This window comes from Sylvia atricapilla, chromosome 20 (assembly GCF_009819655.1).
Source record: "Sylvia atricapilla isolate bSylAtr1 chromosome 20, bSylAtr1.pri, whole genome shotgun sequence".
Lineage (NCBI taxonomy): Eukaryota > Metazoa > Chordata > Aves > Passeriformes > Sylviidae > Sylvia > Sylvia atricapilla.
Genome location: NC_089159.1, coordinates 3,729,731 through 3,751,841, shown reverse-complemented (window position 1 = coordinate 3,751,841; position 22,111 = coordinate 3,729,731). Strand labels below are relative to the sequence as shown.

The 22,111-nt window shown below is 45.5% G+C and overlaps 2 protein-coding genes across 3 annotated transcripts in view; one reads left to right on the top strand and one right to left on the bottom strand.

The window, feature by feature from the left end:
* The first annotated feature begins 77 nt into the window (after positions 1–77).
* Positions 78–6,467, top strand: CYB5D2 (cytochrome b5 domain containing 2). The gene is made up of 4 exons (XM_066333178.1): positions 78–815; positions 1,149–1,289; positions 1,821–2,007; positions 3,596–6,467. The coding sequence occupies exons 1-4, from the start codon at positions 230–232 to the stop codon at positions 3,810–3,812; spliced, it is 1,131 nt and encodes a 376-aa protein (XP_066189275.1). The 5' UTR covers positions 78–229; the 3' UTR covers positions 3,813–6,467.
* The window catches only part of ANKFY1 (ankyrin repeat and FYVE domain containing 1), a 33,496-nt gene continuing 17,439 nt past the window's right edge, over positions 6,055–22,111 (bottom strand). For both annotated transcript variants that reach the window (XM_066333176.1, XM_066333177.1), the window contains 15 exons: positions 21,896–21,993; positions 21,297–21,522; positions 20,286–20,384; positions 19,761–19,914; positions 18,680–18,848; positions 17,401–17,519; positions 16,890–17,046; positions 15,735–15,935; positions 13,985–14,161; positions 12,965–13,112; positions 12,611–12,701; positions 12,163–12,287; positions 11,811–11,957; positions 11,233–11,323; positions 6,055–10,276 (listed from right to left, as the gene is read on the bottom strand). In XM_066333176.1, the coding sequence (XP_066189273.1) occupies positions 10,144–10,276; positions 11,233–11,323; positions 11,811–11,957; positions 12,163–12,287; positions 12,611–12,701; positions 12,965–13,112; positions 13,985–14,161; positions 15,735–15,935; positions 16,890–17,046; positions 17,401–17,519; positions 18,680–18,848; positions 19,761–19,914; positions 20,286–20,384; positions 21,297–21,522; positions 21,896–21,993 (2,135 nt within the window). In that variant the 3' untranslated portion in view covers positions 6,055–10,143. The remainder of the gene's footprint in view (positions 10,277–11,232; positions 11,324–11,810; positions 11,958–12,162; positions 12,288–12,610; positions 12,702–12,964; positions 13,113–13,984; positions 14,162–15,734; positions 15,936–16,889; positions 17,047–17,400; positions 17,520–18,679; positions 18,849–19,760; positions 19,915–20,285; positions 20,385–21,296; positions 21,523–21,895; positions 21,994–22,111) is intronic.

Below are 22,111 nucleotides of genomic sequence, written 5' to 3'. Positions count from 1 at the left end.
CACGACAAATTTCGCCTCAATATGAGAAAAAACTCCTTGATATGAGTGTGGCAGAGCACTGGCACAGACTTGCCCAGGGTGGGCATAGGAGTCTTCCTCTCTGGAGGAATTCCAAACCCAGCTGGACCTTCCTGTGTCGCCTGCTCCAAGTGACCTTGCCTTGGCCAGGGGTTAGACTGGGTGATCTCCAGAGGGCACTAATAACCCTAAAGATTCTGTGACTGTCCTGATGAACAACATCATTAAGAAGAAACTTTTCCCCGGTGAGGGTGGTGAGGCCCCGGCACAGGGTGCCCAGAGAAGTTGTGGCTGCTCCATTCCTGGAAGTGTTCGAGGCCCGGCTGGACAAGTTTTGGAGCAACCTGGGCTAGTGGAAGGTGTCGCTCCCCATGGCAGGGGATGGAAGGAGATGATCCTTATGGTGCCATCCAACCCAAGCCGTTCCATGACGCTTTCCGTGCTCCGCTGCCACACTGCCGTAAAGCGCGCCCTCGGACCGGCCGTCCCGCGCACGCGACGCTGGACGTGGTTGGCCGCCACACTGCCGTGCGGCGAGGAAACTGTCGCGCAAACGCCGTGGTGTCGCGGCGCGATGTGGCGGGGCGCGGCCGCGGCGCTGCTGTGCCTGGCCGCGGCCTGGCTCTTGGGCCGCGAGTTCGAGCCCCGCGCCCGCCTCCTCAGCGCCGCGGAGCTGCGCCGCTACCGCGGGGCGCCGGGCGAGCCCGGGCTCTACCTCGCCCTGCTGGGACGGGTCTTCGATGTGGAGCGGGGCCGCAAGCACTATGGGCCCGGCGGCGCGTACAGCGGGCTCGCAGGTACCTCCGGTGGAGCGGGGAGGGAGGGCTGGTGTGGGTCTGGCGTGGCCTGGCCGGGGAGGAGATCATCCCCCGCAGGGGAATTCCCGCCATGGCTGAGGGGAGTGTGTGCCACCGGGCCCACCGCTGGCTGGGGAACGAGCCCCGTGCCCGGGGCACAGCCCTGGCTGCCGGGAGGGAGAGCTCAGGCCCTGTTCGGGGATTCCATGGCTCCGCCGCCACTCCAAGGCCGGCCCCGCAGCCCTGGCTGAGGGATCCGCTCCATGCCCGGGGCTCATGCCCTGGCTGGGGAATTCCCTCTGTGGCCGGGTCTCTCACACCGCTGTCCCGCAGGCAGAGATGCCAGCAGAGCGTTCGCCAGCGGCGACTTCACCCCGGCGGGGCTGGTGGACGACGTGTCGGGGCTGTCCCCGCCCGAGCTGCTCTCCATCCACAGCTGGCTCAGCTTCTACACACACAACTACGAGCCCGTGGGTAGGTGTGGGGCTGGGCGGGCTCACACACGGGATGGGCGGCCCAGGGTCCTCAGCCCTGCCAGGGGCCGAGCCACATCTTCGAGCTCTGCTTCCCTCCAAGGGAAAGTTTAATGGTGTTCCCACCTGGCTGTTGTCCCGGTTTGTCTCTGCTTAGCAAAAAGCACAGAGCCAGCCTGAAATCACCAGACTCAGGAGACTGTAGGAGCAGCAGTGCAGAGAAACTATTTTAGGGAATGAGGTGCATGGGTGGGAATGGTTTCTGGGTTGTGCAGCTGAAACTGGCTTTCGTTTTCAGGTTTGTGATGAGTCTGTGCCTAAGCTTATCCTGCATGGATTTGTTAGTAGGGGTAAATTGCTGTGTGATCCAAGTGTTGAAGGGATGTAAGCTCAGTTCGGTTGTAAAATTGGGCCATGGTGACATCTCCTTTTATTTTTGTCTTTAAATAACAAATTAAAAATAAAGCCCCACCAGAGCTATGCATTTTCTTTGCCTGGAAAGACTGTGCTCTTAATTGATCTCCTCTCCCAGGGAAGCTGGTGGGCAGATTCTACGATGAAAATGGGGCACCGACAGAAGCCCTGAGGGAGGTTGAGGCTGCCATTGAGGAAGCTCTCAAATTCCAAGCAGAAAATGAGCAGAAGAAGCAGCAGTTCCCACCCTGCAACTCTGAATGGAGCTCTGCTAAAGGCACCCGGTTCTGGTGCTCCAGACAGAGGTAAATTTGTACCCTTTGTTGCAGAGCCTTTTTTTGGGAGCCCTGTGCTTTGTTCTTGCCTCTCCTGGCAGGAGGGGTGTGGGAAGATATCCTGGCTCCTGCAGCCACCACACTCCATGGGGAGGTGAGGTCTGTGACCTGGCACAGGCTGTGTGTGCAGTGGTGCTGCCAGGGCTGCAATATGCCAGGCATGGATGGACTCTGTCCCTGTGGGAATTCACAGGGTTGTTCAGCTGGGAAAAGCCCTCTGAGACCACCAGGTCCAACCATTCCCCCAGCACTAGCCTGTGCCCCTAGGTGCCACATCCACACAGGTTTCAAATCCCTGCAGGGATGGGGACTCCCCCACTGCCCTAGGCAGCTGTGCTAGGGCCTGGCCACCCTTTCCATAAAGAAATTTTCCCCAATATCCAACCTAAACCTCCCCTGGCACAACTGGAGCTGTTTCCTCTCACCCTGTCCCTTGTTCGCTGGAGAAGAGCCCAACCTTCACCTGGCTTCAAACTCCTGTCATGGAGTTGTAGAGAGTGAGAAGGTCTCCCCTGAGCCTCCTTTTCTCCAGGCTGAACCTCTTCTGTCACACTGGAATCAAAAAATTCACCACGTTCTCAGAAAGACAGGACAGAAATCCCAGTAGGACTGGGATTCAAACAGGTTCTGTCACCTATCAGGAATACAAGCATTAACTGTGTGTTTCAGACAGTTTCCTGATACCACAACATACCTGTGACAGGCTCACAGACTGATACCACAACATTTTCACTTAAACCACGTAAAAACGAGGTTAAACTTTGAATCATCATTTCCTACTTACCTTCCTGTTAGTAGCTGTCTCTCGGCTTAGGGACTGTTCTGTTTGAAGATGAAATCATTTCCCAGACCACACTGCAAAGTGCTTGGGCTTCATGTCAGCCCAGCAGCAGCACTGTGCACCCCAGGGTTCTGCTTCTCTGTGTGACTGAGCCTGGGGACATGTGGCAGGGACTTGTGTAAGGGGCTTAGAAGCTGCAGAGGTTGGGGAACAGGCAGGATTTGGCCCATAGAGGCACTTAAACATAGAGAGACATAAACGAATTAGTTGGGGAAGTATTTTTTCTTCTGCCCCAGTTCTCCAAATCCCTGTGTTTAGTCAGGCACAGCCTAGAAGAGCCTGGTCTGCTGGGAGGTGTCCCTGCCTGTGGCAGGGGGTGGGCTGGATGATCTTGAAGGTCCCTTCCAACCCAAGCCACTGTGATTCTGTGAAGAAGTGTGGTCACCTGTGAGCATTGAGGTGCCTCCAGAAAAGGCATTTTGCTGTGCTCCAGAAGGCTGTGACTCCTCTTCCAGCAGTGGAAACGTGGACTGCAGGAGTTGGTCCCTTTCAGAAGGATAGAGCCTGTAGCAGCAGTGATGAAACCAGGTTCAGGCCACAGGTTTCTGAAGCACAGCCAATAAACAGGTATCAGCTGTGGGATGGTGGCTGCTGGGAGCAAAGTCTACCTCAGTGTTAGTTCTAGTTTTCCCAGATCGTCTTAGGGATTTTTTTTTCTATTGAGTGGAAGCATTTTCACGGGTCTGGACTGTAACTATATCCATTTTCCGTTCCTAGTGGGGGCGTGCACAGAGACTGGGCCGGCGTCCCTCGGAAGCTGTTCAGCCCCGGCGGGCGGGGCACTCGCTGTGTGTGTGTGAGGAGCTCCGGGCCGCCCTGGGGACAGCCACACTCCTCCCAGCACAGCGACACGGGCGACCTGGGTCACCCTCACCTGGAGCAGTACGAGGGCTGCCACCCCCTGGCCCAGCAGTGTGTCCTCCTCACGGGCTGAGCCCAGGGCAGGGGGAGTCCTGCAGTGAAATGTGCTCTGGGTGGGCAGCTCCAGCTCCATCCCTCCCACCTGTCCCTGCAAAGGGAGCAACGACAGCCTCATGGGGTTTGTGAGGCTTTTTTAACATGTGGAGTTGAGAGAAGGAGGAAAAGCTTCAGCCAGGTTAGTGGCTAAAAACTCAACATTTCCCTTTATTTCTCTGGGCAATATTTTTGCACCTGGGAGCCAAGTGTAAAGATGCAGAGCCTGAATTGTATCTTAGAGGTGCTTTCTCGTTGCAGTCAGGAAATGGATGTTTGTGTTCAGTGGTGGGTCAGCGAGCACAGGAACTGCTGCAGCGTCACTGCCCACACTCAGTCCTCGGGTCCTGCTCAGGGCAGTGCTGATGCTCCTTCTCAGGCACCTGACTCACTCCAGAGTTTAAAGGTAGCAGGGAGAACCCTGAATTTCTTCTGCAATTAAGGCCCACAGTATCTAGGAACTTGCACAGTTTAGTTACACACAAGCTTTATCAAATTTCTTGGAGTAGAGAAGGCAAAGGCCAGAGCTGTATTTCCTCATTCAGTATTTGCATTAGATACTGTGCCAAGATATTGAAGCCATTTATGAGGATTGTTTGATATTGACCTCACCTTTCTGGTCTGTGATTCACCACTCCCAGACTGATCTGATCAGGAATGAGTAGTTTTAAATAGCTTTTTTTTTTGTTGTTGCCTGGGTGGCAACAGAACCATCCTACTGTAATCTGCCTCCTGTTTCCATTCTGGTACAAGACTTTCTCCCATCTGGTCTGTGCCTGTCAGCCCGAGTTGGATATGCCCTCACAACACCCAGCACATTTAAACTCCACACTCACTGTATCACAGCTGGCAGGATTCAGCAATGAGTGACTCCCAAAAATGCAGGGCAGGTTGTTACCATTTCGGGGGGGGCTAAAAGGGAGGAAGGAAGGAGTAGCTGCCCAGGGTTCAGGCACTGCAGCCCTCAAGCTGCAGGGAAGCAGTCGCTGGTTTTCATGGAATCTGCTGTTAAATCAATTTTTATGTAGCTGAGCTTTGAAAGAGACCCACAGATCAGGGTCCAGTGGTGGCACAGGCCCTGCTGAGTTGTGGTCAGTTCCTTCTCAAGGCAGCTGTCACCTATGTACAAGCAGCTGGGAAGAAAAAATCAGTTTTTTCTTCCCAGAAACTGACCTCTAAAGAGAGGCCCAGAATCTATGTGATTAGTTAGTTAATTAGCAAGTTTCCTCCCTTGCAGTAGGACACAGAACAGCTCTTCTCACTGACAAAGTTCAGAGGATGCTACAGCTGCCAGGGATGAAGCCATACAACAACTTAAACATGCCCACGCTTGTTCTAACAGTGGAGGGGCACGGGGTTTTTATTTTGGGGTTTTTTCTCTCTCATCATCCTGAAGAGCAGCAGTTGCAGGCATTGCCCAGCTGTGCCAGCTCCTGTCACTCCCAGGAGAGCAGATGTGAGGCAGAACCTGAGCCCTGGGCTTGAGCCATCTCTGGGGGTGGAATGAGCAGCTCACTGCACACAAGGCTCAAGTTGAAGCTTTGTAAAAGGTGCAGGAAAGAGCTGCAAAGGCAGCACTTTGCTGCCTCCACAGCTTTGGCCTTTGCCACATTTAAAAAGACACCACCACTTTAAAAAGAAATTGCATTTAAAGTAGTGAAAGCATCCCCCTAAATAATTGGCAAGTGCCTTTAAAAGAGCTTTTTAAAGCTATTTAAAAGTTGCAGCGTATTCCAGACTATTAAGTGCTGTAAGAAGGAGTTTGTGAGGGCAAACCAGCCCCAGTGAAGGTGGACCAGCTTGACCTAAGCAAGTTTGATCTTGCTGTAACACTCAATCCCTGTGCAAATAGTGCTGAGGGAATGGTTTTGATTGCAAGACCTAAACAAAAATCAAATAAACTGCTGCAAAAAGGCAGGGCGGGAAGGTGTTGGTTTAAGTTAAAGTTAGTTAAAAACCAGTTCACAGCTTATTCCTCAGTTTAGGGTTTGGAAACACTGGGGGGAAAGTTTGTCTTGTCTAGGAATAAGTCATCCATTAAAGCAAACAAGGAGACACCCTCAGTGACCTGAGGTGCACCAAGACTGTCATGCTTTTAACTCCAATTCAGCAGCTCAGCTGGAGTCTCCCATGGTGGAAAAGGGTGAAAAGCAGTGATAGAAAGCAGTGATAGCTACAGAGGGCTCAAGTCACCACAGACAGTGCTCTAATAAAGCTCACCATTCATCTGTACATCAGTAAGTTTTATTAATAAAAGACTAATGCATCACAATCTCACCCAGAAGTCTTGGCTGGGTTTGCTATTGCACTGAAGTTTTCCTTTTCCTGAAGTGAAGCTGCAGCAGTTCTCTGCTCTCCCAGGGGGCTGAGCTGCCTCCAGAACACAACTGAGTGCACCAAGTGTTTGTAACTTGCACTGATGAACTCCATGAACCAGCTCTGGCCCGCGGGGAGCTCGGATTTGTTTCACAAGACTGATTATAGGTAAGTCTAATATAAGGCATTCAAGATGACTACATGGTACAAACTAGAACACCAGACCTTGACAGCCAAAAGAACAGTTGTAGCAGTTCCACAACATGAAAATGAATACCTGGACTAATCTCAGAACAAAGAATAAAGTTGTTATGCCCGATTGGATGTTGTATCCCTGTGTTTCTTCATGGTTTGTAAGGATGAGCTTGCAGAGGGGCAGCTGTCTCTACAGGAGCAGATACTTCCTTAGCAAGGTTTCACCTCACGATGCATCATCTAGTTCTGCATTTTATTACAAGTAGAATCATTACACAACAAAGTAATGCATATTGGAAAAATACATTTTTACAACGACTCCAGACAAACATTGCAGATAAAATGCCATTGTTCTAAGACTTCCTTTTCTATTTCACAGAGGGTATTAGAAGGTTCAGTTATTTCTGTCACTTGTACAAGCTTTGATTTTTCTAGAGACGAGTTTGCTGCAGTGACCACCTCTGCTGGTTACACAAAAAAAGAAGATTGCCTGTTAACATTTGATCGACAAAACAATCCAGCCTTGGCCTCCCACACTGTTAGAAGTTAGTTTATAAGCACTGCATGAGCAGTTGGACAAGCTGTTATCTCCAGCACGGGAAGTCATTAAGGCATCTGTCAGCTTTTAGCCAGCAACTTACTCTGCTCTGTTAGTACCTTCAACAGCAGCATTCTCACTCCACTCAGTGGTGTGAAACAGTGACTGCATCTTCTACAGACAAAAAAAAAATCAGCCAGACCACAGTTTGTGCTTGTGTAAGAGTGCTGGACCACGGTATCTGCTTGTGTAAGAGTGCTGAATGACTGCAAGCAAAAGGAATCCAGTCTCAGAACAAAAAGCTACAGCATGAACCTCCCGACTTGCCCTGCAGCCCTGCTGAAGTGCCTGAAGCCTCATGTGACAGCAGCACTTGCAGGGACACAAACTGATTTTCCATCTAACCTTTTGTTCAATGCTTAGCAGACTTGAGTCTCGAGTTCATAGACACCACTAAAAGTAGGGGTCAGGGAGTGGGGGGTTTGGTAACAACTCTTATTAATGCTACAAAAAGGGAAGAGCAGTTGTTTAGAGTTAGAAATGTGTTGACCACCACTACATTACCAAGTGCCTCATTCACATTTGTACCCTGTAGTGGAGCATTGCCAGCAAAACTCCCAAAAATTCTCAGTGGTCTGAGAGTTCAGACCAACACTAGGCAGAGTGTGTGAGGGATTGAGTCCCACCAGTTGTCTGCTGGGGTCAACTCCTCAGCTGAACTAGAAAACAACTAACTTGGGTTTTGGTTCAAGTTGTGAGTTTTTCCCCTTTAGCTCTGTCAGAAAGCTATTTAGAGTTGGCTGGAAGGAAACTATCTCAAAGGCACTTTAAAAAGGATCAAATTTAGTGAATTTAGTTGCTTTAAAATCAGTGAACACCTCAGGCTGTATATTTAACAATAACCTTAACTTTCCTTTCAGACTTCAGTAAGCTGGGACAGTACTGGCTGTAAACAGCAAACCAGGAGCATTACAGATGGTTTCCCAGATCTTTCCCCCAGTTTTACAGTCACAATCAATCTTATTTTTTAGAAGACCAACTACCCAGCCTTAACTTGCTGTTCAGTTACGCTGAATTTTCACCAGATCCACATTTTCCATCATTAAAAAGCTTGCTTAATTAATCTGTTAGAGCTGATCTCCCTGTTCCCTTGTCCTTAGATCAGAGAAGCCACTGAAAAAGTGATGTTTAAATGCTTTGGCAATTACATGCTGTGCAGTTTTCCAGTGAGGCTGAGGCCCACAGGCTGTGGCCTTGGAAAACCCCTCCTCTGCACTGTCTTTCAGCATTCTGAGCACACTCTTACCCCTCCACATCACTTCAGCTCCAAACCAAGTTGGAAAACATGTTATCATGGGACTACAGTGAAGACTTTCACCAAATGCACTTTCTCTCCATCATTATCTTTCACTGCTGGAGATCTGCAACCAGTGACACCCTGAAATATCAAAGTACAATGTTTTCCAACATCTCTTTCACTAAAAAACTCCCAAACTATAGCCTGTAGTTAACTGACACCATCAATTACTGTAGCTAACATTAACTGACAGCACTATTTTCCCTCATTCACCTACGATATTATGCCAGAGATGCACCATTTGCATTAGTAACTGTGTTAGAGACCAGCTGTGTTACCCAGAGCATTCTGTTGGAACATGACAGCAGCAGACATCAAACAGTGAGGCAAGTTTGTATTGTCATCCATTATTCTTCCCTAGTGGTACAGGGGTGATTCCAGTTACAATAGATGCATATTGGAAGATCAAAGTGCAGATCAAGTGAGACTTGATGTGAAATTCATCATACAAATATCAGCAATTACACCCTCTCCTGGAACAGCAGCAGTCTGGTTCACCATCTCATCTTACTCTTTAAGACCAACAAGTCACTGCTCCAAACAGGGCAACACATCATCACCTGTCCATCCTGTTCACTGGAGATAACAGTCATTAAAAAAAGCACACCAATTCATAGAGTAATGATGAGGAATGCTGAATTGAGTCTATACTAGCTTTATCTCTTGGAATAAAAACAGCCTTAACATGGCATGTAGTTTTGCTTAAGTACCCATTTTTTCTAACTGAAGCCTTTGCCCACCAAATCACAAGCTGGTTTACCAGTCAAGTACTTTCCTGTTTACCTAGACAATGTGTGGTAGGTTTCCACCAGGTAGATTCAGCATGTTTAAGAGAGTACAACCAGCCTAAATTAAAATACTGCAGCTTACTCCTAATAGGAAGCCTCCATGTACAGTCCCACTCACCAGCAATCCTGCTGAAAATGGACCCAACTTCAGTGTCTAGAGGTGCAGCACGTTCTACACGTGTAGAGTTACTGACTCTCCCCCAGTAGTCACCAGGCCCCTGAAGCCCCAGGAAAGTGTTCCTCTCCCTCCTGGGATTCCTAATGCACTTCAGCTTTTATTGCTGTACTGTGAGTTGGACTTGACCAGTTTTAGTGTTTCTCCTTTAGCACATGCTCAGGCCTTTCAGCAAACTCATGATCATTTACACAAGTGCCATGAACTGAAGGACCAGCAACGTAAATATGAAAGTGCAACGAAGACTGACAGTTCCAGCAGGCAAGAGCATTTCCTAAAACAATCTTGCACTTCTCTTGAACATGCTAAAGCTAATGAATCATTTGCTGAGGAGGTATCAAGATGTGGATCTGCAATTCTGACTGCTTTGCATCAGATGTAAAGCTTTCCATTGTAAGGCCACAATTCTTGAGCTATACTTAAAACTACCCTCGGGTCTGAAGAGTTTCTGGAACAGTGGTTGCAACAGCTCAGGTTAGCTTCACAAAAAGTCTTCTCTAGAGAAGGGGAACGTTTAAGACAAAGCAAAGGAAGATACCTGGTTACCCTGAAACTTAATACCATCTCTACTAAGCAGCCTGAAAGCCACAGGACTTAATAGAGTTGCTCAGTGCAAAGCACCATGTTGAGGACAGACCTGTTTTATGCCGATTCGATCAGTACAAATTTCAGCTTCCATACCCCACTGCAACTAGAAGAGGGTCTAAATTCTTTTGTCACTTGGTCTCAACAATCCACTCTGATTCCTAGTGAAGTCTATCAGCCCAGTACATTTACAGTCATACAAAATCATTTATACCAGAGTATATCATAACAGGGTCCTTAATTAGTTCAGTCTATTGCAGAAGTCATGTATAGGCCTCCTCTTCCCTATCCAGAGGGCTTGTAAGCAGAGCTGCTGTCAGGAGCACTGACTGGGAATCCCTTTACTTCCACAGCATACTAGGAGACTCCTCCCAGAGTCAGGACATCAAAGCAGATGTTGCAAACTCGAACTGGCTTGTTCAGATCAAATTTTATGATAGGAATCTCCTTTGTTGAGCACTTATGGCAGAGCAGGCGTCCACAGTGTCGGCTGTTGATAGAAGAGGGGTGAGAGAAAAGTGAATTGCCTCCTAGTGAACAGCAGGATGTTACAGTTTGACATTCTTTATCAATGATGGCATCATGAAATACACACTAGCAATGGAAAGGCTATGATTGTCTTGTATCTCCTGATCTTTGTCATGGAATAACTGACTAATGCCAACAGCTCATGCTGGTTCTGTACTGGTGAGTCACCTGCTACTGCTCCAACTGATGCACGTGGAGTTTCTCTAGCACACTGAGCTAAGACAAATCTTAGCTTAACACCCTTCCAAGCCAGCGTATTTTGTACAAGTTCAAACTATTTAAAAAAGGCAACTCCTATCTACACAAGAGCAGCTCCTGTTCATCCTCAGTCATTTCCACACTACAAACAGGATCCCAAACCTCAGCTGTCAACACCTGCCCAGATCTACCACCGTGGAGGTGGTGGTATGCTGCCTCCTGTCCTTCCCATGGAAGCCACAGCCCCAGTGGCTGTCCTCTCTGAACCTCATGCCTCCACAGGAGGCCCTCCCTGACCCCATCCTCTACGCAGGAGATAATCAAGTGTGCCTTTGCCATCAGGTCCTGATGCACCACTGCCACATTTACCATTAAACTTCTGTTAACTTACTGTCTTAATAAAATATATTGTTACTCCTCTATGGAGTGAAGTGCATCACACTCTGCCAACCAGGTACTCAAATCCTGTTTCACTGCTGGAACTTGGACATGATTTCTCATTTACAACCAATCAGAATATTAAATGCACAAGGTGCTTAAAATATGATTTCAGTCAGACTACAAGTTTCTGATCTAAGACAGGATGGAATGTTTCAGCTGGATTAGTGGTTATACACTATGTTAACATGGAGGTTTCCTAAAGTACTAGAAGGAACAAGCCTAGCTACATTTGGGGAGAAATCCATTTCCCTGTAAGCACAGCAAGGTGGCTCATATTACCAGTGATGCTTTCTTGTCGTGACTCCAAATTTGGCAGCACATTCATAGCAGTTGGAGCCATCACACCAGGGAGGTTCTTTTGTCAGCATATCTGTTAAGAGGTAAAAATGTGAAGGCAAAATGTGCTCAGACACCTCCTGAGTACACTAAACCTGAAGGCTTTATCCACTTCTAGGTTGCATTCAATATAATGGAATTAATTCCTCTTGCAGGAGCTGGAGTCTTGTTTGTAGATAATCTATAGTTGATTTCCATCACATTGTCCACAGCACCTGTACAGCACCAGTTAAAAAGCACTGTCTGTGTTTTAAACTTTGTTGGACTACACAACCAGCCAAGAGTTTCCTTGTTAATCCTTCCAGAAAAAGTAGTATCTAACAGTCTGCATTGTACAGCTTTTCAGTTAATCACCAGAAAAAAACTAGTATTTCTACCCTGCACTGATAGTAATATAAAATTTAAAAGTTCTGCCTCTCTGGAATTACTGCCATCTAAGTTAAGTGTCCAGAGTTCTTTCCTTGAAGTATCCTGGAAGCAAAAGCCAGAAACACTTTCCCACCACAGCAAGTGGTACTTACCCAGCAACCTAAAGAGAAGCTGTTTTGTAGCAACTTGATAGTTGAAGATATTGACTCCTTGGTTATTGTTAACTCCCAGGCGAGCCCCAGCCCTCACTATTGCACGACACAAGTTAGCATTTCCCTTCATGTAAGCCAAGAGGAGCACTGAAAAATAAAAGCCAGACAGTTCCTTGCTAACAGAGTGGTAGATTGTGTTACATTCAGTCCAGACAGGATCTTTAGTCTCAATGTATTGTGTGCCTCCTACTGTATTTAATGTACTATTGCAATTATTCCAGCTTTAACAGTGACATACCACAAATACAACTCGAGTGACTTTCAAGTTTAAGAGTTGTTTAGTCTCACCTACCTGTGTTTCCTTCAGCATCAGGTTTGTCTAGAGGGTATTCTGGCATACACTCCAAGAAGAGTTCACAGATGGCTGCTGCATTATCTTTCCCATATTGTCCCAAAATATGCATTGGTGACTGGCCTCTGGGGAAAAGAGTTTGTTATCCTGATCAAAGTCTGCTTGCTACTGCAGTTACTCATCCAACTCTCCTTGCTTTCAAAAGTTTGGTTCAGACTTGAACAATGCTGCATCTCAGTAACTCAGTACATCATACACAACTCCCTACTTAACTTTCCTTCCTTGGTGCATACATATAATTTGTACAGAATTTACACACAGCATCATCTACACACTTCCAAATTCGCGTATAAATAATACATGTCAAATATAAATTTTAAAGCAGCATATCAGCACTTATTTTAAAATAGAGTGGTTCTTTTAGTCTGTTAAGACTGTAAATAATTACCTGATATTAAAGGCTTCTGCATCCACATTGCACTCTGTGAGGAGGACCCGGATATTGTTCAGACGGCCGTGCATCACTGCCAGATGCAGAGCTGAACAGTAAAGAAAAACAAGAAGGTTCAAGACTCTTGAGTATCAGCAATTATTACAGCCTAATAACGAAATGAAACACCCTCCTTCCACTTTCCCAACCCTGCTTCTTAAATAACTCTTTCCATCTGCTTTGATTTCCTGCACTTTCTTTCTTTCATCTCCACAGTGCAAGCCCACTCACAGTGAGCTCTCTACCACTAGGAGACATCATTAACAGACCTACTGCAGTGTTGTGCATTTACTTGTGTGACTTGGAGTTTACCATTATTTCCATTTTCATCTACAGCTGCAAAGTCCACTCCATTCTCCAGAAGGACTGAACAAATGGTGGGCAGGTCTTGCTGGGCTGCTAAGTGAAGAGCAGTCTGACGGTGCTTGGTCAGTTCATTCACCTGGGCACCTGCAAGCAGCTGTCAGGATGCAAGAAGGAAAATGTTCAAAGATGGTTTCAGGGCTATTTTAGCCAACAGTTTATTTCTGTGAGTGAAGCACATAAGACTCTACTGTACAGAGATACTTCTAGGCCTCTAGAGTATATAAAATGGTATCATTCCTGAGCTGCTACAACTTGTTCAGATGTGCAGAAAGGGTGAGGAAAGATTCTTTAAGTTGAAGCACACTACCTAGTGATTGCTGCAAACCCAATAAGCTCATGTGAAGGCTACAGTGGCAGCTCAGTATCCTGGGTTGTAGTGTAAGATGAGCACAAAGTATTTATTCTATCACCACCTTCATGAGCTGTTCAAACCAGGTGGTGAAACCCCTCCCTCTGGGCTGTCTCCTGTTAATGGCCCATCAATGCCTTGCCACATAATTCACATAACTCCCTCCAGGAGCTCCCTCTGTTTAATGGGCCACCAAGGACCCGCTGCAGGACTCAGAGAAAGGTATCATCCCATTGTGAGATGCTCCACCCACAGGGAGGAGCCAAGTATTCACACCTGGATATAATCTGGGATTTGGGACAGTACAGGCAGCCCTTACCCATTGGATTCCTAGAGGGCCAGAGCTATCAGACTTTTTTACAGGATCACTGCTTCAGGACGACCACCTCACCTGGACTGCTTCCATCACCCTGCTCAAGCTGTATTCTGACTGTCAGCGATCTTTTGTATTACCACATTTATTTTACTTTACTTTTTTTTTTCTCCTTCCTATTAAATCGTATTTCTGACTTGGAGTCCCATGTTGCTTTCACACCACTCCACTGAGCTAGCAGGCCGAGCCGAGGGCCCTCGGTGTGTCAGTGCAGTGGGGAGGCAGGGGAGGCTGAGGCACACACCAGGTTGCGCACGATGATCTCGGAGCCGGCCTGCACGGCCAGGTGCAGCGGGGTCAGCTTGGAGGCGTCCTGCACGCGCGAGTTCACGTTGGCCTGCACGCTGATCAGGAACAGCACGCTCTCGATGTCCGAGTTCTGAACTGCCACGTGCAGGAAGTTCCGGCCTTTGTTATCCACCTGGGCACAAAGGGCACGTGGAATTATTTGGTATGCCCCTAGGACAAGGTGCTTTATGTAGTAGGACATGTTTTCACTAAGAGACTGTGGGCCTGATATTTCTGGGTCTGAGAGATTTTAGCCTGCTAGCAGCTGCTAACTTTTTCCCACGGAAAAATTTCCCAAGAAAGTTTCTTCTCAAAACCATCTTGGCAAACAACTCTCCTTTCTCAAACAATCCTTCTCTAGATGGTGTTTTGCTGTTTCTCTAGTTTAACCAATGCAATTAGAGAGGTGTTGCTCCTATTCACCAAGCATGCTAAGTCTGTATCTGAACACCTTATAAAAGGTAGTAAGAATTAGACAATAAAGCCTTTTTACTATGCTCTTTGCCTTCTGAAATATTTGGAGTCCCTTGTCTTTCTTTCGTGTCCTACAACGACAGAGACACGTGCTCCCTCTGCTTGAACTGTAGAGTCTTGTTCTTTTCACTGCTTGACATTAGAGACTTATCTGACAGAAGTGACAATCAAAAAACCAAATTGAGAAATTACCTGCTGCAACTGCTCAGTGCAGTCTGCCTCACACTACTTTATTTCTATTTTATAACCTTGTCATTTCTTGACCACACACTGGAAAGTACTGTTAGACAGACAAAAGGTAAACAGCTGTTGTGGTTAAGTACTGAGCAGCAGTTAATGAAAAACTCAGTTAAATGAAACAAGCTTGAGTCTGTCTGGCAATTAATCCAGGAGAAGGAAGCAACCTGGAATCCTGCCACACTGATGTGAATTGTATTCATAGAACCATAGAATGCTTTGGGCTGGAAGGGACCTTCCAAGGTGATCCAGTCTCACTCCCTGCCAGGGGCAGGGACACCTTCCACTGTCCCAGGTTGCTCCAAGCCCCATCCAACCTGGCCTTGGGCACTTCCAGGGAAGGGGCAGCCACAGTTGCTCTGGGCAACCTGAGAATTCATGTTTTTGGCTTAATACCAAGTACATGTTGCTCAACTTTGCCTTTCAACTGATGTTAAAGCATATTTAAACTGGCTGCATTTGTAACCATGTTTTAGATGTTTTACAAGAGCTTGCTAAGGACTCAAATATTTTGTCAGTAATTAAATTTACACAGGATAGGAAGAATCTCCTGAACAGCTGCCTGAAGTGTCACACCAGAAGCCTGAAGATACAGCTGGAGGTTTTATAGTCCAGCAGAGCAGCATAGCATTTATTATTCAGTTATTTTAGGTCAAGTTTTCTCTTTTGGATAGCTTTAGGACAGTTGGGTAATAGATTATTTCTGTACTAGTCCAGCACAAGTCAAGAGTAGAGTGAGAATTTTCTCCTTATACACACATATGCCTGTTTCTCAGTTTAGTATTGACAAGACACTAACCCTTAATGTTCTTACTCACACATATCACATAAACACCTACAGCTTCCTAATAAATCCCGTTTAAGAGAAATGGCATCTGGCAAATGGATTGCATGTAAAGCCACAAAAGGATAAAGCAAAACTGTCTTGTGGAACAGCTGTTACCACAAACCAGTGCAGTAACAAAACCAGCAGGGTTTGAACACTCCCAGCTTACCTGTTCTGCAGCTCCTGGTTCCCTCTTCAAAATTGCTTCAGCTGCTTTGTTATTTTTATACGTCATAGCACAAGCAAAGGGAGTCATTCCTTGCCTGTCACGGACATTCAGCTTAATATCAGGATGTGAAATCATCAGCTGAATGATAACATTATGTTGGTTGCTAATGGCAACATGGATTGGAGTTCTTCCTTCTGCATCCTAGAAGGAAACCAGAAGTTTGTTATATATAGACTCAGTAGTACATAAATCCTTCCCTAATTCTGAATGGTCAGGGAAACTTAGTGGTTTAGTCCTGTGACCTACCCAGCTTCCTTCAGCATGGACACCAAACAGCTGCAGGGCAAGCTCAAACCCTCAGAGTAAGAAAGGCAAATTGAGATTTGTTTCTCCCAACAGGTTGACCTCAATCCTGTGCTATACAGCCTTTTAAACAGCTCACTGTAACATCTCCCATTTAGTCAGTCATTTTGGGGGCAGAGATTAGCATTCAAATTTAATAGCACAGTCAGCTGAGGTGTTTAAATGTTTGTTTTTATCAAGCAGCAGTTCACAGCCAAGGCTGCTTTGTGACTGTGTTTTGTGATTCGTTTTAATGTCACTTTCAACAGCATCAGGACCTAAAAATGTTACCCATTCATTTCTTTTGTTGTTATTTCTAAAGCTTCTGTTTAAGGATCACTGCCTAATCAAAAATGAAGTGTAACTCATACTTGCATCACCTCAGTTTACTCAGTAACAGAAGACATTTCCCAAACATACTAACAAAGCAGCGTATTCTGGAGTTTTACACTGTAGCTGATTTAAAGATTAACTGCAGCCCTGCTCCTGCCTTTAATTCACACTAGGGACAGAAGACCCTGAATCCTACTGTTACATGAGAAAGTAACTAACACTGCAGTAAGTCTTCTGAATCATTTCCCTTCAGCCTAACTTCCTGAATTAACCACCATATGGGCAGATAAGCACGAGGTCTGATAAAAAGGGACAGAAGAGAAAGCAGAGCTGCATCCAGTCATTGCATTGGCTCAGCTCTAAGAGCAAGATTTTCTTTTCTCTATCAGGCAAAATACACAGCTAAGAGGAAAGTTTGTTTTCAGTATGTTGGAGGCAAACCATCTACTTTAAAAACCTGTGCATGATTTGTCCACATACCTGAGCATTGACATTGGCACCAAACTCCAGAAGGCACTGGATCACCTCCTCTAGTCCCCAGCAGGCTGCCAGGTGTAGAGGGGTCTGTCCATCATGGGCTTCCTCTTCTCCTTCTCCGTTTGGGCCTGGCTTCCTGGGACTATTCACATCACATCCACTAAAACAAACACAGTGCAGTCAATTGATTATGTTTAATCCAGATTTAAACTTCAAAAAAGGTCACAGATTACAAGAGCTGATCCAGCAACTGCTGACACACTCTTACAAAAGCAAAGTTCCTGGTTTTGGTCTGACTCTTGTCATCAAGAACATTTAGATATAGAAATCTAATGATATTATAGATAACAGAATGTGTTTTTAGGATCGGTCAGAATTCCCCAAGTGTCACCCACCCAGCAACAGCCCAAGGAAGCACATAGTTGTTACTGATTTGAGATAGCATTCATTTAATTAGTGCCAGGGAGATCCCTGCCTGCATGTTAGAAGCTCTGTACTTTGGAAAGGGCCTGACCTGCGGATAAGGAAGCAGGCAATCTGCTCACTGTTCTCATCAATAGCTCTGTGGAGAAGGGTTTGGGAGCAGCCACTTGGTCCTGGCCCCCAACACGTTGCATCACAGCCATGCCTGACCTGGAAGGAGAAGCCCAATGACACAGTGAAGGTTTTTTTCAACAGTCTCCTACTACAGTCCCCAACTAATGCTTCTGGAACATTCTCCCCTAGAGGTAATGCTTTGTCTGTTCTTATGGCAGCCCTGAATTTCAGGAAGCTACTTTAAAGTCTTTCAGACCAATACTTTATTGGTTTACTGTGTAATCCTTAATGAGGTGGTATTTATTAACAATTCAAATATTTGTCCATATACTTTGATAGACCAATCTAAAGCAGGTTGGACTAGTTACCTCACTTTCAGCAATGACAAGCACGTACAGTAAATCAAGCAGGATCAGCAGATGTTGCCTTTGAAGGTCTGGCACATTTACCTGCTTTCTTAGACATCCAGCTAAACAGAAAGAACTTTTTTCCAGGAATTGTATTGCCAATATTTATATTCTTCAACTAGAGAACTACGTACTTGAGCAATGTGGCACTTAAGACTTGTTCTACTCCACTTTACAAACTGCTGACAAGGTTTAAACATGAGTAGTTAAGAGTGTTGACTCATAAATGTTCTTATCCAATACCAGCACAGTCAAGAACAGTTACAAGATGTACTTCTCAGGTCACTAGCAGAGTTTTTAAATAGTCTCTAGCAGACAACTGAAGAAGCTTTCAAGTAACTACCTTATGAAAAAGACCCAAGGAGGTCTACCTGTGCCTCCTAGGAAATCTCCTGCCATATCAGCCATGCCTGAAGGTAAACAGTCTTTAAAGTAAATACAAGCCTTTTAAGGCCTTCTTGGTTCAGTTTTATGATGCAATAAAAAGCAGCACATACACTAAAGCATAAAATGAGTTTTGTTCAGAAAGCTGATCATTACACAAGTCATGTATGCTACAGATTGATCTAAGCAGATCCTTACTCCTTCCAGATCAAGAATCCAGACAGCAGAATATATTCAGAACACACATTTTTATTAAAGTGCCTGCAAGATATTTGGTTACACAGACTACAGTATTTACAAGATTCCTGCAGTAAAGAGGAATTTCTGGTCAAGAAAAGACCTCCAGAAATTAGTAACATCAGAGTAGTCTGTTCTCTTCATGCATTGAGTTTGTTTTTGCTGATGAAGCCTTTTGTTGCTAGCAGGATGAAGAAAAGTGAGATTAAAGCCAGCTGACAGTCTTACCAGGGTTGATGCAATATCTTCCAGGTTGTTTTCCAAGGCGAGCCATAAGGGAGGATTTCCCTTCTCATCTGGCACAGACATGTCTGCTCCCCTGGTACAAATGGCATCCACCACCAGTGGGAGCTGGTTTTGGATGGCCAGCTGTAGGGCTGTCTCTCCATCCTGGGTCCTGCAGCAGGGACACTTCCAAGTGTTACAAATGCATTACAAAGCTCAGTGACAGCACTTCACTGGCAAAGCCAAGAATTAACTTTTGTATGCATTTTTGTTACGGTAAGACCACCACAAACACACCATGTATTTCATCACAGCTCTGCAGTCTACCTTTCTTCTCCCCTTCACTTTTACCAAGTGATTGATTTCTCATGTTGGAAAAACAAGTTAAGTGTTCTCAGCTCAGAGACATTCAATTCCTTCAGTGCAGCCACTCTTTGAACAGAATTCCTTCTGAGCCAGCCTGCTGCCACAGAAGCAACAGCTTTGTCTCCAACGTGGCAACACTTCAAGCAACAGTCAAATACCAACTGTTAAAAAGTTGAAGTTAGAACAGCAGCATTAGGCAGTTTGTACCCGTGACATTCATTACAGTACAGCTTGCCAAATTTAACAGACAGCCTGTCAGTCATGTAAGCAGACAAATGTTCTGTTAAGTCTAATGTAAGTTGTCTAGGAGATACTGAAGAGGCAAGTTTATCAGACTCCTGTTGCTGGATCTGTATCTAATTTTTTTCAGATGGTAGCAAACATGCAGCTCTAACAAGTTGGCAAATGGATGAGACAATAGAAGTTCAGTGCCTCTAGGCCTGTCTCTAGGACTTCAGTCTGCTACAGAGGATGCTGTTTTACCTAGAATTAAGTGGCACCTCCTTCAGCCTCGAGATACTGACCAATGGAGCAATACGTAGGTCCAAGTTAACATATGTAATCCCTCAGCCATAACTATCACCACAAAACAGTGCCAAACAAATAACTATGTGTAAATCACGACCTGATAGAGATCTCAAGCCATTATACAAAAAAAACAGTCACACCTGCTCCTAGATACACAAAGAGGTGAGAGCTGTATCAGTCAGGATCTTACCTGACATTTATATCTGCCTGATGTTCCAGCAGGAAGAGGGCACTCTTACTGTCCTGTCTCTGGATTGCCATGTGGAGGAGTGTCTGTCCGTCTGACATGGTGTCATTGATGGAGGCCCCAGATCCAAGCAGCTGAGCTGCGATTGTGTGCATGCCTGAACAGTTCAAGCTCATTAGTATTTTACCTTCAGCTCTATAAAACACTGATACACTGATAGAAGAGAGTTAATGTGCACAGACAATACAGTGATCTGGTATGAAAACTACCAGGGAGTTCACAGGCAAGACTTCTACTGAACTGTAAGTACAGTTCTGGGCAGAAGCTGTAGGACTAGAAATCTTTCACTAAGTCATATGTGAACACTAATTTTAAAATATGAAGAACCATCTAAAGCTCTCCTTGACAACTCCTCCCCAGCAGCATAAGCCAGAACATGAACACACACCAGCTGTCTTATCTTTAAGGAAATCCTGCTCACATTGTAGCTTCCCTATCATTGTAAATTCTCATGCTGAAGGCACATACCTGTCCAAAGAGCCAATCCCAGCACAGTCTGGTCTCTCGAGTCCTTTAGACTAAAGTCAGGAATAATTTGCAAGTTGTTGGTAGCATGAAGAGCATTAGCTACAAAAAAGCATAAGGAATTAGGCATTCTTGTACCTGACCTGCAGTCACACACTGAAAGCTGTGGCAGCAATGTCACATTTTGTACTAGGCTATTCCTTTAGCAGTCAGTTTGTAAGAACTGAGCCAAGTACCTTCAGCTCCCCTGATGTGACACTGCCTAGCATTCAGACCATATTGCCACTACTGCCCAATCTTAATACATATACTAAGAAAAAATAAATTTTCTAGCTAAGAGGCTTAACCTGGCCCTTTCCAGCTGCAATTCCAAATAGAGTGGCATATACAAAGGTCTGAGAATGAAGAGTGGAGGCTCCACAATATGATGGCAGCATCCCTCCTTCTCAGTTCCCTGGGATGGACAATATTTATCCCAGTTCACCTACTTCCTTCTAAATCCCACTTACGGTAGGAGACAAAATTGGCCCAGCTTCAGCTGTCAAATTCCCTTCCTGCTGCTAGAAAGAAGCTGACTAGTAGCATTTAATGAACTCATCTGCTGCTATCTGAGCACTCAAGTCTCAACTCTATTACCAGCATTGCTCTGTATAAATCCTCTTACTAAGGAGTTGAGGGAGGCAGAAATCTCACCACAGAAAGATGCCTTTATTCAAAACTGATTCCAGCATTCACCTGAAGCAAATGCTTTGAAGCAATTTGTACAGGTGGAATAGAACCCAAGATTAACTGTTCAAGTCCATTATCTACAGTGGAAAAGTTACAGACACAGACAAAACAATTTTATTTTTTTAATAAGCAGATGATTTGAGTTTAAGACTAGTTAGCTAATCTTATTAATTGCTATACTTAAACACTGTTTACAGGAAGACATGCTTTCTTAGTTTGTCAAAACAGCTTGGATGTCATCCTGACACATCACTTCACTGCAGCACCAACAGCCTGGACACCCACCTTTTTGTTCTAGGATGACTGACACCACATCTGGGTGGTTGTAAGCAATAGCCATGTGAAGGGGAGTTTGCAGATGAACGTTCTCTGCTGATGGAGGAACAGATGCATCCTTCTGCCCAGGCACTGCTTCTGCTGTCTGGATGTTGGGGTTGGCTCCTTGCTGCAGGAGTTCTGCTGTCAGGTTTGCTAGGCCATGTCTGCAGGCTGTGTGCAGTGGAGTTTCTCCCTTTAATAAACAGGGTGGTGGGTTAGCAGCTTGAGACATGAAGAGAAGCAGCTTTTAAACTATTAAAACCACAAGAGTTGGTGTGAAGAATTTCATTCCTAGTAGCTGAAGCTCGTTAGGAGTTCCAAACTACATGAGTTAGCTTTTACTAAGGACTTTATTACACCAGGCACTAAAAGCATGTTAGTAACTGGTGATTCTGCAAGAACAGTGCCACAAGAATGCAAGTGGTCACTAGTAAATACCTGAAAATATGCAAAGGTTCACAAAGTACTCCAACTTCCTTTGAGCTATGGTTTAGCTATAAGACATATCTGCTATCTCATTTCTGAAGAGAAGTAAGGAAACTTTCAGACTAAGTTTCTGCTTTTACCCATTTGTTTTGGTGGTTGACTTTTGCTCCATGAGTTGCTAGGAAGAGAGAAGCTGCCTCATTTCCTGCACCAGCTGCTCTCTGAAGCAAGCAGTTTCCTAAAGAAAAACCATGAACACTGTTATTCCAACCACATTTTGATACTAACAAGTGTGCTAACACCTTTCCCACTACCTTGCAACATTACACTTTGAAGTGAACAAGGAAAACCCTTGG

Excerpts from the sequence above, each read along its gene's own strand:
- CYB5D2 (XM_066333178.1), top strand. The coding sequence starts at position 230 with ATGAACAACATCATTAAGAAGAAACTTTTCCCCGGTGAGGGTGGTGAG. Across the intron at positions 816-1,148 it reads CGCGTACAGCGGGCTCGCAG|GCAGAGATGCCAGCAGAGCG; the intron begins GTACCTCCGGTG and ends GCTGTCCCGCAG. Across the intron at positions 2,008-3,595 it reads TTCTGGTGCTCCAGACAGAG|TGGGGGCGTGCACAGAGACT; the intron begins GTAAATTTGTAC and ends TTCCGTTCCTAG.